Source organism: Pagrus pagrus, assembly GCF_965226575.1.
Source record: "Pagrus pagrus genome assembly, chromosome: 20".
NCBI lineage: Eukaryota > Metazoa > Chordata > Actinopteri > Spariformes > Sparidae > Pagrus > Pagrus pagrus.
The window spans coordinates 19,999,625-20,017,019 of record NC_140207.1 but is presented as its reverse complement, the minus strand read 5'-3'; the positions used below and the strand labels follow the sequence as shown (position 1 = coordinate 20,017,019).

The following is a 17,395-nucleotide window of genomic DNA, read 5'->3' as shown; positions in this document are numbered from 1 at the left end:
CAAAGCTTTGTGCACAAAGCTTCAGAGCACAGACTCAACCAAAGCTATTTTTGCATAAGGAAAAACTAAACGTAAAAGCGAAGAGGTGGCAAAACAGGAAATATCAGTTTGGGAAAATAAAAAAATAAAATATGCACATATCACATGCTCCCCTTTTTGTCGCAGTTTCACTCCGACTTTGACTCACCCTGTCTTTGTCATCCACAACATCACACAGCATGTCGTCCTGGTCCAGTATGCCTCCATCTCCATGTTCCAACCTGTGGACCTGGACCCAGTAGCTGGGGTCCTAAATGAAAAAAAGAGAGCATTAGCTGTGTAATGAGATCAGCTTTATTATCACCATATAAGCTTTGGATTTACAGTCTTATGTAAGTAAAGCCAGGCAACATATTGCATTGCCAGGCCAAATTAATTAGTAGCTTGTGTCTCCTTAGGAATCAGCTGATCCAACCACCACGTGGTTCATATAATGATCCAGGCACACTGGGGCTCTGACGTGGTTATGGATTGACATCATGATAGCAGTTATGAAATATTTTAATCCCCTGCTCGATAGCCTGCAAAATAAGCCTATGGCTGAAAGCTTTCTCCGTATGGGGGTAGACAAGAGAATAAGTGTGAGACAGGAGGTGTCATAGTCGTCAGTTCTCATGGTTACATTTCAATGTACGTATAAAGGTTGAAATTAATTAACACCTTGTATGGATCATACAAGGTGTTATTAATCCAATATGGATTTTATAAGAGAAAAATAAATAACAGCATATCTCAAACCTTGATCAAATACTGTCTATGGTAGTTGGTGTTTTGTAATGATCACAGACTTAACAGGTATTGTACAGTACAGCATGTATCTATTGTGCTACATGAACTTGGTGCAGTTGAGGAGTCATTTGAGAAGTCCTATAAAGACATAATTAAGCCTCTACTGTCTAAACAGTACAGTATACTGCTTTTCACAGCCATAAATTTAGCCTGTATTTGTATTAGTGTTCTTTACCCCCCAAAAAATCACCTACCAAATACTTTAAGTGCACTCTGTCTTTGGATAGTCATCAGGAAATAAGAGGGTAAAACTCAGTACCTACCAACAAAATGTGTTCATTAATATTTTGTCCATTTTAACTAGCTGAATTGGCTTAATGGTTTAATCTACAATTGTTGTAGAAATAAATATATCAGTCAACTACTAGCATTCATGCTATTTCTCTGTGCCCGAGTACAGAAAGACAGAGTGTCCTTGGGTCCAGAGAGCTACTGTGCTTTGACTTCGACTCGAGTCATGTTGCAAATACTGTGTATACTCTGACCCGAATATTGTCAAAAATCCCATGTTTGGTTTGGATGTTTGGTATTCAGTAATAAAACATCTAAAATGAATAAAAGCTTCTCCTGCTCTCTCTGTCGGGCCTTGCCTAGCTCATAGCCAACAACTACTGAGGCATGATGGCCCAGTGAGAGAGGAGGCTAAATAGAAACCACTCAGCTCAGTGACTGTCCCTCCTTCACCATGTTAGGAAAGAATCTCCTCACCCTTTTGTCTGTATTTTGTTCTCACTCCATTTCCCTCCCTCTGCCTCCTTTGCTACATGCTTTCTCTTCCAAAACCTAGCTGTCTTTTTTGGGTCTGTGGTTAAATGCCTTCATGCACGGCTCTGTTGTACTGAACTCCAGTGTGGTTCACCAGGCAAAATGGTCCAAAGCATGAGGGGAGTAACTGTGTGGTATTTTCCTTCCTTCTGAGGTTATTAGGGGGGGAAAGATGGCGAATTTATGAGGGATGTTCCCAAAAGACAAGACAAGAAATCAGAAACAAGAGAAAATTATACCGTTGGTTAAGGCCACTGAAAGAATAATTCAATATGGTATCCATAAAGAAACATATAGAGTAAATGCATGTACAGTAAAATTCAATTAAGGGTTGTTTGCTATATAGCCTATCCTGAAAGCGGTCCAGCCTGGAGGAAGAATGAGAAATTGATAAAACTTCACTGCAATAACACTACAAGACATACATATACAGTAGTCCACAGGAAGAAAAACACAGCTAATTCACCATCTCTGGAAGTCATTACAAGCCACAAAATGACCCTCAGCATTAAACAGAAGGAAAAAAAACCTTCAAATGTTGACACGGTCCAAGTCTGCTTGGCATGGTCCTCATCCAGACTTGTTTCTCGGATGGATTAGGAGAAAGAAATATGATTCTGAGAGAAGCTCAGTCACATAACTTAATCCCAGAAATACACTCGGGATGGAAGGAAAGTATTTGACGTTTGAAAACGCCTTTTTGATGTGACTTGGTTAGAATGATGTGGGCCTAAAATCAGTGTGCTTTGCCTCCAGCAAGCCAAAAGCAATACCAAATAATTAGCAGTTCAACAACTCTCCATGGACTGGTTAAATCTGTAGTCCTAAGACCTGGAAATCAGTTAGAGTTTTTGCACATCCGGTTCCCTCTCAAAGTCTATGGGTTTTTCGAATTGTTTTTTGGTTAAACACCTGTAATAAGGTCTGTAGTTAACACAGGCTTAAGATATCTACACATTTTGTTCTATGCAGCTGCTTACAGGTGGCTGAATGAGACTACAGAAGTAGTCAGGGACATTAAGCGTCACTCGCTGAACATGGATACTCATCTACTCACGAGTCCGTCTTTAAAGGTGGACTTCAGTTGCAAACTATTCTAGCTCGAACTTTACAACGTCAAGTGATCAATTTACAGAAAACATGTGTAGTTATTGTGGAGTAAGATGCTTAATGGTCATGTGACCGCAATGTAGTCCGTTTATAGCCTAACAATACATTTTTACTTCTATCGATTTAATTTACGCTTCAAATGTCACAAAAGTGGTGTCTATCTGTGAAGATTATCGTGCTGAACAAAACACATTGCATTGCACATGTGCAGTTCCGATTCGGCAGCTGACAAGGCTCAGACCACATGTAAGCCACAAACAACGGTTGCTTTTTTATTATCTCTAACTTCAGTCTCTTTCAAATTCTATAGTATATTAACATTATACACATTAACATTATATTAACATGCCTGAACTTTAACACGTCATAACATCAAAAGGAGAGTAAATTAGCATGTTCACCCGTGACTTCTACAGGGTTAAGTGACCCGGGACTAAATCCTGATAACACTCACATTGTACCAAAAGTCAGATGTGAGTGGGTGTAAGTGTTTTTTTTGGCCAGTGTGGAAGGGGTATAAAAGTTGGGTTTTTCTTTCCTGTGTATACTTACAGACTAAGTATATACAGTCATCCCAGGTTATCCACATGTAGCCATGCACGCATTCACATAAAAAGGGGCGTGTTTGCAGCATCTGACTGATGGCAAACTACTACTTGTTAACTGGCAGCAGAGAGAAATATGTTTTAAAGAAATGCAAACTGCTGTTAAAAACACACAGTGGCATCTGACAAAAAATCACAGACTGTGGAAATGCAAAAAATTAATAGGATTATAACATCACTGGCCCATAATTAGGGCATGAGAAGATCTGACTATAATTACATTTGTGCAATCCATGAAATGAATATGTTGCTTAGATCTATTCTAGCAATGTGTATGACAATTTTAGCTTTATCATTTCAGCTGCAATCCATGTGGTGTCAAACAGATTGGGGCGCAAATTAAAATATATAAATAAACACAACTGAAAGTATTTAATAATAATGTCTTTAATATCTCAAAGCAAGTACACCGCTTCAGTGCTTCAATCTGTTGTAAGATGATATCAGGAAAAAAACAAACAATGAAAAGGGAAAAAAATGAAATGAAGAAGGAAGGAAACTTAAACTTCACGCACCGAGAGAACTGATTGGTTATATTTGTTGGTCTGGTATTTCGAACATAACCTGCAGCTGTGCAGCATAATTACCATGGCGACTGACCCCAGTAAGACCACTGAAAACCCATCGATAACCCTGAAGTAATCTCGCTAACCCCAAATCCTGCTTGGTAGTACGGGCCTCTAGTCATGTTAGCCATTTAGCTCACAAAACACCCAAAAGGTCAAACCCCCTGTTTAGCCTACTGTTTAGTATTATTCATCCAGGACCTGTGCTACTGTTGATAATATGTAGGATACTTTTTAAACACTGTCTATGTGACAATTTGTAGCAATTTCCATGTATAAATAACTTTTTTATTGGCCATATGTGAGTGGATTGCCTACACAGGCTGGTGGACAATTTGTTTAAGTTGTTAAATGCTGCTGGACTGTGGAATTTCTTTGTGAAGGACTCGGGTCGGACTTTCTGCAACAGTCCAAAGGATGTGACTTTGGTCTCAGTGCCTCTCTCCACACCGGTAGCTAATGTTAGTTTTGAAATGGAGTCTGCTAACATAAACTAACACCTGGCTTCCAGCACATCACAGAAGTTCCACAGAGCACATTTAATGTTGTTTTTTTATACATAGTTTCCCTTCCCAGTGCTGGGTGATAATCTAATTTGTTCCCCTTAGAAGTCATCTTTTAATCCAGATTCTCCCAAACCAAGTCATATCACCACATAGTATTTGGTATTAAAATATGCTATGGGATCAGAATAAACTATCGTGTAAACAAATCCAATAACTTTAAAAAATAGAAACTAATACAACATACTTGGTAACATGGAAATCCTGGAGGCAATTTTTTAGAAGCAACCTAAAGTATTAGCAAATGACCTTCAATCATATCTATTTGGGCTTAATCCAATGTTAAACACATGATAATCCAGTACAAATGGGCTGAAGAGAAACAGAGAAGAAGCCGCTTTTTCCAACAAAGAGTCATTTGTATTACTGTAGTGTACAGTAACAGCAGGTAGGGAGGACAGGCGAAGAGTTGATAAAGTGTGAGCACACTCAGCATAAACCTCATCCCATTGTGTAACCATTTCTGCTACTAAATCAATATCACATTATGCAACATTGGCTCTTGCAGTTGTGTAGCTTTTGGAACTATAAAACTCGGTGTTTGTGTTTCTCTCCAACTATCGATTTATTTTTTCAACACATGGTTTTGGCCTCAAGTCTTCTGCCCTCCTGATAGGTGACATTTCTCTGGGCTGCCTCCAGCCAGCAAGTGGAAAGACAGTTTGTTGAATGGTAGTGTCATATTATCATCTAGCATCTGAAAAGATATTGTTACTTTCGTCATAATGTTCTCCCAGAAACAGACACAAACTAACTACTTCGGTGTTGAGGTCACTTTTACCGTGGAAACATCATGTGCTTCAGAGGAAAAATCACATCAGACCCAGACAACATGTCCAAACTGGTGTCACTGTGTGAAAAGAAAGGGTTTTCCCTTTCCAGACCACACTAACACCCCATCACTATTCAAGTCCTATCTTAGTACATAATTAGTTTTTAAAACAGAAACAATAGCCCTGCAATACTGCATTATTTAATTAACAATGGGACAAAAACCACAGGAACAAAACATAGCTGACAAGTTCAATTGTTAAGTACAGCTTTGATGAGCCATGTGAGTGTGGGCGAAAAGCTCAGAGAAATGTGAGAACAGCACATATTTGTCCAACTTACTGCCAACAGGAAGAACTGACATGTAGAAACGAGTGCAACCTGTGTTTCATCGATGTCTTGTGAAGAGAAATATTGGATCCCAGTGCAGAACGGTGCAATGGGCTTTCCATGTCACAATGAAACCATGAGATACCATCTCAGACATTAAAACCTAAAGTATGACACTTCAGAGGTATGGTCACATACGGCAAGTACTTGACAACATTATAATCATACCTGACTTTGATTGCAGGTATTCAAAGAAAGGAGATGTTGCCGCACCAAAGAAAAGAGTCTAAAGACAGATAAAGAGGGCAAGAATTGGAGCTCCTCTATGGCGTTTAAGTAGTCTCAAAACCTGTGCACATAAAAACCAGCAAGTGAACACTGCTCTGCGTGCGCAAATGCGAGCTTGACTCTCAATGCACGTAACTGTTGTAACTGCCCAACACTCACTCGCTCATCAAGTTTAGTTTTAAGACAGGATTACAATAATAAAGTATATAGTTGAATAATGACCACAGGTTTGATAGCCTATCTTCAACATTTCTTCAATTACCGTCACTAGATACAAAAAATCCTGAGAACGGAGCTGCATATCACCATAAAGTGCAAATGTAAGTGGAGAAGCTTGAATTGTCTTCATGTAGCATTGCTAAATGTAACAGCACATGGATCGACAGCATACTTAGTTTCACTTTAATGATATGGTTGTGTAGCAAATGGAGCAGCAGCAGTGCAAAAGTAGCAGATTAAGTGTCATGGGGAGTATGTTAATGGGAGATATGTTTACATGTGTAGCAAAACATCCAACAGGAGAACGTTTAATACAGTGAAAAAGGACATGAAAAAGCGACCTGGTGTCTTAACATGCTGTCTCAGAATAATCCCTGCCATGTTGACACTGAACACATCTGCAGGTTGAATTACTGTTGTATTCGGCAAAGCAGATATCAGCAGATATTCAGGGTGGGTCCTTGTGTATTGTCTGCCGGTCCTTTAGCTCCTGCCCCACTGGCCTGTTTAGTCACTGGTGAGCTCTCCTCATTCATTCATACACTGGGAGAGTAACACACTGCCACTCTAGTCTGATCAGGTGTTTGCTTATCTGATCCACTGTAGAAGATGAGGGGAAACAGAGAGGTAGTTGTTCTCTGTGTTACACACACTTGCGACATAAGCCCAGACAATAGCTCTCCTCAACCCATTATCTGTGTCTTTGTACCAGCGAGGGTTGCCTGTTCCTGTCAAAGACCACACAAAGACTGGTGCCCTAGAGGAAACGGGGGGAGAGGGGTGGGTGTGAGAAAGTGTGTGTGAGAAAGAGAGAACTTGTGCCTGTGTGTTTTTATGATTGCTGCTTTTGCTCCTGCAAGTATTACTGCTCCCACAGGGAGAATCAGCAGATTGGTGTGGGTCTCAAACAACAAAGCTGCAGAAGGACCTCGTGGCGCAACGGTAGCGCGTCTGACTCCAGATCAGAAGGTTGCGTGTTCAAATCACGTCGGGGTCAAAGGTTTTTCAAAGCCTGGCAAGCATCATCACAGCAGCAAAATCCATCATCAAGTTAGTCACAAGTTGTGTCAGGACACATGGATCAATGAAGGCAAAAGAGAAATGCCAGTGGTGGATGGCGAAGATAACACAGAAAGCTTAGTACTATTAGGGAATGTCAAGCATTTGGAGATTATCCCACAGACACAGTGATGTAGTTTCACAAACAACAAGCAGCATTTTATAGGACAATTGAAATATGATCCTGTCAGTTATCTTCTAAAGATGGCATCAACAAGCCCTGCTCTGTAAACTGAGAAAGTGAAGAGATGTGATCAGTATGCACGCAGCTGACAAAGAAGAGACACAGCGAGGAACAATACTGTCTTCATCATTAGCTTATCAATTTGAAAGGTGATGCTGAAAGACAATTTAATCACCACTGTACCTTACAGATGGAACAGGAAATTGTCTTTAGAAACTGTATATTTTGTACTTAATTTAATTCCACAATTTTATTAGTCAGATTTACTTCTTTTTGTAAAAGTGTGATCATGGTTGGTTCTTACCCTCATGTATGCAACAATTCACAAAATTCATGTGAAGATTCTGCATCAAGTGTAACATTCTCTGTCCTTAACCTCAGCTCTGGTGAAAATGTATGTGTGGAATATCTGCCAAAACAAAGGGCTAAGAATCCTGTGCATGTTTTAAAACAGATTAACAAACCTAAAACTTGTAGGATGATGTCCATGTTTTTGGGCTATATACATACAACTGATTTGATTTTTATTTGATGTTCAAGTGTGCGGGTTTAAGATTAAAGTTGATGCTTCAGTGCAAATCAAAGAGCCATGATGTCTCAATCAGCTGACTTCATGATTACATGATTTCCTCTGGCCTTTCTATAGACATACATTGAACCCCCTAAAGTCTAAAAACAGTAAACTGAAATGGCAAAGCATTAATCCATGACTTGGCTTATTAGGCAGTCAAACAAATTCAAAAACGTCCAGGCTGAAGTGATCATTGGTGGATAAGGAGGAATATGCAGCAGCTGGATAGAGTAGTGCTATAGACTGATTCATGGGGACTGATTTTAGCAGCTCTGAAGAAAGTTCAGCGTATCAGCAGCTAGATGTACTTTTCAAATGTCTGGTGCTCAAGTAAGACCTTGTGGTGCGACAGTAGTGTGTCTGACTCCAGGTCTGAAAATTGCATGTTCAAATCATGTTGGGGTCAAATTTTGTTCAAAGTCTGACAAGCCCAGCTGCAGCTTCCACCATCAAGTTAGTCACATAGAACTTGGACGGTGTTCAAGCAAGTCTTAAGAAAGTGCAGTTAAAAAAGTGAGATGATGAGTAAATATGGTTCTGGCTGCAGCTCAGAAGATCTCTGAAAAATGAATCAGTAATTCAGCACATCCTGACCACCAGCGCCAACGTGGCAGTCAATATGGTCCCAACCCAGTAAGCAAAGAGTGGTCTAGATCACTTCTTTTAGACATCATTTATGGACATCCAAGATGTCTAAAAGACGTCCTCTGGGGAGCCAGAATGAAAGTTTTTTATACGTCTTTTCTGGACGTTGTATAGACGTTTATATATCATTTATCGACTAATTCTGGCTGTCAGTGGACGTCCAGATCATGGCCTGGCCATGTCAATAGTCAGGCCATAATCTAGACATCCCCTGACATCCAGAATTAGTTGAGAATAGAAGTTCAAAATTGTATGCTCTCACAAGACTATCCAGTTGACACAGGTATGTATGTGGTGTTTGGCTACTCCGACCTGTCCTCAATAAAGTGTATCTCATCAGATCAGTTTGCCAGAGAGGCATGTCAGGTCAATGGTCTGTGTTGTTGCTCACAGTGAGAAGCTCCCCCATTTTGATCCTTATTATGATGAGCTTTTATGATAGAGATGACAACATGTAGCTTTCACAACAGTTTCCAGCTCACATGGATGTTTGGTTGTAATCAGACTTCAGGAAACTGTAGGCTAGTGCAAGGTTGGTTTCCTGGCAGGTGCTGTAGCTCAGCTGTTAGAACAGCTGTCTCCCAACTGAGAAGGTCTGGGCTTCAATCTCCACTAAAGCCAACATGCCTGTGGGCTGATGAACATACCACTGGTCTTATACTTACTGGTTTACTTTAAAGCTCTGTGATTTCCACTGAAGGACTATCTGTCAGCTGAAGCACGAGAACATGTCACTTTTTTTAGCCCTCCACAAGATGGAATATGCACAACACACCTGAAGTAACCAAACAGCACCTGCATTTCACCACAAAGACTCAGCAGCGCCTCTATTTCTGGACTTCTTTTGGGCCATGAGAAATGAATCTAGTGTGCAGTAAACCTACAGTCCTATCTTGCTATATGTGTCATACAGAAGTTATCATTTATGAAGCCTTCTAAGCTCCACATCAGCATTATACTTAGCAGCAGGTATCACTGTCAGGGAGTAGTTTTTGTGTTTTTTGTTTTTTAATTAATATGAGGGAGAGAAAACATGTGTTTTTATTTTAAGGGCAGATGCGGATGCTGATTCTTAGTAATCATGGAGTATTTCCCATTTTCTGCTACTTTATACTTCCACCCGGCTACATTTATTTGAAATCTCAAGTTACTGGTTACTTTTCAGATTCAGATTATTTAATGTTGATATGCTATTATTTGTGATGTGTAACCAGTAAGATGTGTGTTAGGCGAGACACTGAGTAAGACCACAAAGTGGTATTGCATTTTGAAATGAATTTACTTTATCGGCAATCAGACACACAAAAAACTCTGATAGCAATAATATGAAAAATGAGGAATATCAACACTCATAATCTATAAATACTGATTTTTTTATATGCATGACCTGTAAACAAGTGGACACTTTTTGCAAAAAAAAAAACGGAATAGCCCTTTTTCTGCCGGCTTATGCCTTTTTCTGTATCATATTTCATTAAAATCAGAGTCCTGCTTTTGTTCTGCCAAAACACACAAAACGTGCTCAACAAATAGTTATTATCATTATAATTATTAATTGCATACCACCTGCATATTACCGATTCCCTACTCTTAGACCCCGTAGCCGGGTATCTGCTAAAACGAATATATTTTTCTACGTTTGGACCTGTCATCCACATGAAAACGCATCATAAACGAATATTTAAAAAAACTCCGGGCAAAGTGAAGATTTGCGAATACTCCGTTTATGCATTTGCGTGTAGACAGAGATAACCGGAGTTTTGCGTTTTCGAACGTCACAATATGCGCCAAAACAACAACAAATCTGCTCTGACATCAAACGTGCAACCTTTGTTTACTGCAGAAGCATGGCTTCGAGTGCCTTGAAAACTGTGGTGGTGTTAACTATTGTGCAGGCGCTGTTTACCTCTTTGATTTTACAAGCCCAACTACTGCTCCAAGAGCACAGGCGACGGATAACATTGCGTGACAATTTCCGTATGTCTCGGTCCTCACTCCTGTCGCTGTCGGAGTTATTACGTCCTCATATCGAGGGGCAGTCCACTGTCATGCGATCACCCGTCAGTGTGATTGAAAACGCAGATGTTCGGTTATGTGTGGAAGGGTTTTTTTTCGAAAACGAGGTTGTGTGGATAAAATTTATTTTATAAACGGAGGGGGGGAGATATTCGGTTTTAAAAATACCTGGCTACGTGTGTACATAGCCTTAGTAGCTCTTGTTAACAAGACCAGATGTCTCCCTAGGACAGCTTTGCTGTAGTTTAACTTTGTCTAGTGTGAACTTATTGGTAGCCTGCAAAACTATACATTCAAAGTAGATTCCCCAAAACTGCACTGGGATTCTGGATTTACTGGACGAGAAAGGACGGACTCGATCCTTGAAGTAAGGAAATGGTGAAAGTGTGAAAATGAGCAGATAACCACCTTGCTAAAATCTCAACAGGTAATTTAGAGAGGACTGCACAATCTCCAGACTTTCACAGCCTGAGCAAAGAGCTTAGACACCACTGGGACCTCTGACCTCTGGGAGCACAGACCTCCCTGTGACTCACCAATTCAACCCAGTAGTTCAGCTTCTCAACCTCCCACTTTTACAGTTTGCACTCTGCAGCATAATAACAGCTGTGATTTATGGAGTGTATATTCTCCCCTGTGAGTCATAAACACTGGTGTCACAAATGCTTTCTGCCTCTCTTTTGTGCGTGAGCTCGCGCACACACACACACAGACAGACAGAGAGGGAGAGAGACACACACACACCGCCCTAGTTTCTTATCTTTGCCAAAGTGTGCACTGTTGCTCTCAAGAGAAAGTAAAGCAAATGCAAAACAGGAGGAGATATGGAACGGTGGCAGGCTACTGCTGCAACTACTGCAAGGTTACTTACTGTACAGTGCAGCTTACATTTGTGTCAAGCACAAAAAAGGTCTAAGAAGGTAAATCCTTACAACTTAAGTTATGGGTGTCAGTGCATCCCACACACAAATCAAATTATCAATAATTAAAACACATTGTATATAATCAGGGCTGAGAAGTGGCTTCGTGCAATGACAGATGAAGAATGTGCTGTTGATGAAAAGCAAACAAAAGTTTACTAAAAGATTTAACAAAGTCTAGAGAGAATCACTAAACTTTTAAACCAACATGTATCATTAATAGGCTGTAGAAATGTCCTTTTATTCAAACAAATACTTAAGTAGGCAGCTCTGCTTTAGAGACAGCCTTTCTCGTCTAGTCAAAAATTCCTCTGTGGCGCTCACAATGCTAATTCATAAAGAGCTCGTTACTGGTTGTTTATAAAAGCCTTCTCTAGATTGACCCGACAGACGAGTTGGCTGGTTGACATCATACGTTGTGGGTGAGACAGACTCCTGTACGTGGGAGGTAATAGTTGATTTTCCAGTTTAGTTCAGTTCACTTGGTTTGTTTTAGCTCTCTAAAACAGACTGAACGTCCCTCCGGGGCAGAACAATTGCTTCTAGTGGAAAATTGCAGTCACAAACTGTGTACTGTCTATCTGCGTGCAGGCAGATAGTAATTTGTTAAAGAAGTAGTATATGAGGGCCTAGCACTTGTATTCCTCTGAGACAAAGTCACCTCCAGGGTCTCTGCATTATTGATGCACTGCCTGCCCAAAGCCACCGCAGTCTGCAGAGTACAACACTGAGAGAAATATGACACCTTGCTACACACATACATGCAGGACTGCACACACTGGAGAGGCCTACTGCTTACTGCATGTTATTATCCATGGGAGCATGTCCGGGGTTTAAAAAATGAATCGAAGAAACAGCACGAGAGACTCAAAAGCTACATTTCATTGTCATAAAGAACTTTCATGGTCCTGCTCGTAATTACGTTTAAAAGATTTTCACACATTGTACATTGTAAGAAGCTGGAGACGGTGTAATTGGGCAGCATAAAACTTTACAACTTTGTTTCTGAGAGAAAAAAACGCTCCACTCCACCCTGACAGAGAGAGAAAGACAGCGTTGCTCGCCCAGAAGAGGGGAAATTTTCTTTCACTAACACACTAGATGGATAGTCTGCTGCTACTGTACTTGACTGCCTGGTGAGAAAAAGTTGCTCAGCAGTTTAACTCTGCACCATTAATCTCATTTATACACAAAACTGACTAATTAAGCTTTGACCAATTTACATACAGTAGTTCATCTCCACAATTACCCCATTACTGTAACTGATGACCTCTGCTGATCGTCTGGCTTGTTGAGATAATTGGGTTTTTTTTACAACACAGAACTAAGGCAGATTCCACCATGTGTTACAAACATCATGGCAACGTCTACCATATCATCTGTTTCTCAAAATTGGGCCAACTACAAATTCACAAAGTCTCAAACTTCCCTTCTCTTTCACTCACTGTCACTGTTCCAACAAACAACATATTTAATGATTAATCATTCAGAGCATTTAACGATTCAGTTGCATGTATAATATGTGGGTTAGAGTCTCAGTTGTTCTAAACATCTGGACTGAACAAAGTACTCAGAAGGTCCAAAAGAAACAAGTTTGTAAATGAATCGTTCTACTTTTTCAAATGGAAAACAGATAAAGTTGCACACAACTGGCAGACATTTAAGGTTGTATGAGGAAACATAATCTCAAAAGAGTCAACAACAAGGAATGACTTTGTAATATGGATATGTTTTGAGTGCAGCCACATATGAAAAGGCTAAAAGAGATATATTTATATTTCATTTTGTCCAACAGTTAACATTTCATCACACTGAGCCAAATTGTGCAGCCTCTTAACATAGAGACCCTCCAAATATCTGCCACACCTAAACACACTGAGTCGGAGCAGGAAGGAGGGGAAGGAAAGCATTTTACTGTCACTATACTGTAAGTCAAAGGCACAGACATTCTCTATACAAATGACACTTGATTTTCCAAGCTCTCTGAATTGAGATTAGTTGTATGCTTGGATAAGTCTGCAGTCATCTCTCCTGCTGTGTGATCTGCTTCAGCAGGGGATTTGTAGTCCCTAAACCTTGTTTCTCCAGGACTACAACTGCACACATTACCCCTCATGAACTGAGCATCTGGTCTGGATAAAAAAAGCAGGTCGGACTGCTTTGGTACGTGTGTGTGTGTGTGTGTGTGTGTGTGTGTGTGTGTGTGTGTGTGTGTGTGTGTGTGTGTGTGTGTGTGTGTGTGTGTGCGTGTGTGTGCGTGTGTGTGTGTGTGTGTGTGTGTGTGTGTGTGAGTCCACACAGCCCAGACATGCTGCCTCATGGCTCAGCATGAGCGGGAACTGCTGCTGCGATGAAGGTTTCACTGACAAATTAAAACAGACATTATCACATGAGGATCTCATTGAGTACTTTCATAATGATACATCATTAAGCCAATTAAAGAGGAAACCTTCAGACGGGATGTGCCACTGATTAGGAGGCATGACAGACTTAAAAACCCAGCAGTGTGTAGTTGTGTGACTGTATGACTTGAGTGAATTCTTAAGGCAAGTTCTTAAAGCATGAGTCTTTTTTTGTTCTTAGAATAACCATCTCAGGACTGGAGTTACGTGTATTTAGCATTTATTTAGTCAGTGAAAAATAAAAAAGATACTTAAAACTAAACCATGACTTGTAGACAGGTCACAGTCTGTAATTTAGCTTAGCTAGTAGCTTGCATGTTGGCTTGCCTCCCAGAGTCATGCTTTTATTAGCGTCTTTATTAGCAATCTCTCTGAAGTGCCAGGATAGGTAGCTTGCTCAGGCAGCTAGCCAGTTTCATCTCATCTGAGACGAGTGGTCATTAGCAACAGCAGGAGTGTTTTACACACACATGCACACACAGCTTACACACCTTTACCGTCTGGGGCATCAAACACCTCTGGGGATGTGGTGGGACATGCAGAGTAACATGCATGATTTGGCAACTGTGGTGCACTAAAGAGAAAATCATGTCACTTTGTACATGCAATTATAAGGATGAATGTATTCACAAACATAAAACTGCAATAAAGATTTTTATTAAAATACAATAGATGCTTGGTTTAAAGAACACCGTATGGCCTACAAATGGTTATAGTGTACACAGCTTTCTAATATGTACGACTGATGCAGACAAGTTTATAATCATTGATGAGTAGGCTACCAGTCAGTAAAAAAACATCATCATTATGTCTCAGTCCTATTTACTTATGTTATAATGTCCTTAAAATTGAGATAATCTTCTCAGCAGAACCTAGAATTCTCTCGCTAACAGGAAACAGTACCCTAGTTGACCCTGCCCTCTGACCTTCCAACAGACGGGAAAAAGCAAAAGGACGATTTCCTTTAGGGGTTAATAATGAGTCTAACTGTCAGTTTCCAATGCTTATTAGAAGTCCACCAACAGACAGAGGGTGAGGGTGTCATGTTACTGAAAGGACAACTGAGTCAAACCCTGAGGGAGGCCATCTGCTCAGGAAGAGAAACGGTCAGATTTGGTTGTAAATGTGAAATATATAGTGTTATTTTACAAGGGGGGATTTTCATAATGTAAAGAATCTGTTATAGACTTCACACCCATCAGTCACCGCCAGTGTGACATTTTACTTCCAAAATATACGGAAAACAATGGAAACAACTGAAAACAGAAGGAGAGAACAATGAATGAATGTTCTCATGTGAATGTGCCGCTTTCAATTTATTGTTATTCACAGAATTATACATGCAAAAGAGCCACACAACAGAATAAACACCTGCTATTTTCAACTAGCAAAGCAAAGACAACCAAGCTCACCAGTTTCTACTCCAGCAACTTTTGACAAAATGCTACAAGTGGCACTGAAATTCAGCGCAGTCTCTGCAAGTGAAGGCCTGCTGGTTCAGTGAAACTGGCTGAGCACTGCGAGACTCTTTGTCTGCTTACAGAGGCAGCAGTCAGTCAGCACAATTTTCGGCACGCTTTTGTTTATTATTTCATAAGCACAGAGGTTATGCTTGCCAGATGGGACCTCTAAACGAGCCAAGTGAAACACAGAGCACAGGGTGAATCACCAAGCACAGACAACCCGCAGTGGAGATGTCAGGACACACACTGCTCTTTCACAGGCTACAGATGTGAAACACAGAGAGGTCAAAGAGTGTCTTCTAGGATTTGTGTTTGTGCGTGTGGAGGAGGAGGTCCCTGGGATCTAAATGTGGAACAAACATCATTATGTCCTGCTCATTGTGTACCGTAATAGAAACATGATCTCAGCGCTATTGTTGACAAATGGTCAGACTGCAACTCACATCCACACACAACGGTTACGGAGACAAGAGTAAACTTCAGTCAATGGAGAATTGAGTCAGCTCACTCTGTCATTGCTTTTGTGGATGGTAAGCATGCAGGATAGGGTTTCAAGCGGCAAGTTTGAATGTGAAACATAGAGCCTGACCAATATAATGGATAATGGTTGCATTGGTATTGCTGTATATATGTTCCCTGTTATGCACCGATACGAAAACTCTTGTTAGAGATTATAATGCAGAAAACAATGTTTGGAATAAATTATAATTCTTAAACTCCCAACAAGTTTACTTTTTCTGTACACTGGTGTCAGTTCAGTTTATATCAGCCAATATTTTGATATTTTACTTCCCACTATCAGTATTGGCATTGGCCCCAAAAGTCAGGCTCTAGTAAAGAGAGTGAGAGTCAGAACACATTTGTTCTGAGGAGTGTGCTGGTCATGGTTTGTAAAGATTCAACAGACCGTGACCATGTAACCCTCTTACACTCTTTAGCACACACCTCACACTTCACACTAAAGAAAGGAGGGACGATCAGTGCATTGAGAGGGAACTGTGTGTGTGTGTGTGTGTGTGTGTGTGTGTGTGTGTGTGTGTGTGTGTGTGTGTGTGTGTGTGTGTGTGTGTGTGTGTGTGCTTTTGCAAATCCCACAGTGTTCAAGAGCAACATATGCAGAGCAGACATAAGAGTAAAGGGCTGCTAGAGGGAGTGGCAAGTCTTTGGTCTCACATGTTGAGACAGTGACCATGCTCTCGCCACATCTGTACGGCAACAGCTGAGCACAAAATTAGCTCATGTTCCTAATAAAGAGTTCTCTAATAACACAGGATACACACTCTAATTCCACAAAACACACACAGCTGGTGAATCGTACACTGGAGGCAGAATAAACCTGTCTTCTTCTTAACAACCATAGAGGCTTTTCACTTTGAGTGTCCAACGTGATGTGACACCAGATGTGATGTAGCACAGCCTAAGAAATGTACTTACTCACCAAACAGTGCTAAGCTTGAGTCTGAACACTGATAATAACCCGCAGTAGCAAACTGAGTTTCTCTAAAAAGAAGTGGCTGGTTGGCCCATCACAACCAACCAACAGTCCACCCACTGCCCCACTTCTCACAATGTATATATAGAGGTATGATATGCATGACATACTCTGTCATGAAACCAACAGCCTGCTGTGTATTTACAACCTTGTTTGTATAATTTATCCATTCTCACCTTATAATTCTAGATATTCTGGTTGTTTTTAAAAGGCAGCTGGAGGGAGTGTACTGTATATCATCTCAAGTTATGCATCGCTGTCAGACACTACAAATGTCAGCCACGGTAAGACAGCTTTTCATAAAAAACTACATGTAGCCAGTGTTTTTTCATTCATTCAGTTACTTTTATAATCCTAGGCTGATGCATTACCTAACTTTGAACACATGAGGCCTTCAAAATCAATGACCCTGATGTGATTTGAGACATCATACTGCATGTTCTTAATTAGATCAGAGCTGAGCCGCACATAGCTTCTGCTCCAGACTGGTACCCGTGTTGTCACCAGACCACTGTCGCTCTGTGGCTGAGTGATGGGGACCAAAAGACCTCGTGGCGCAACGGTAGCGCGTCTGACTCCAGATCAGAAGGTTGCGTGT

At 40.6% G+C, this 17,395-nt stretch overlaps 1 protein-coding gene across 1 annotated transcript in view; it reads right to left on the bottom strand.

Annotated features, from left to right (window-relative positions):
- Positions 1-17,395, bottom strand: part of LOC311249272 (partitioning defective 3 homolog) — a 350,671-nt gene that overhangs the window by 307,164 nt on the left and 26,112 nt on the right. Inside the window, exon 2 of the mRNA XM_084340181.1 lies at positions 188-289. Coding sequence (XP_084196307.1) covers positions 188-289 — 102 coding nt within the window. The remainder of the gene's footprint in view (positions 1-187; positions 290-17,395) is intronic.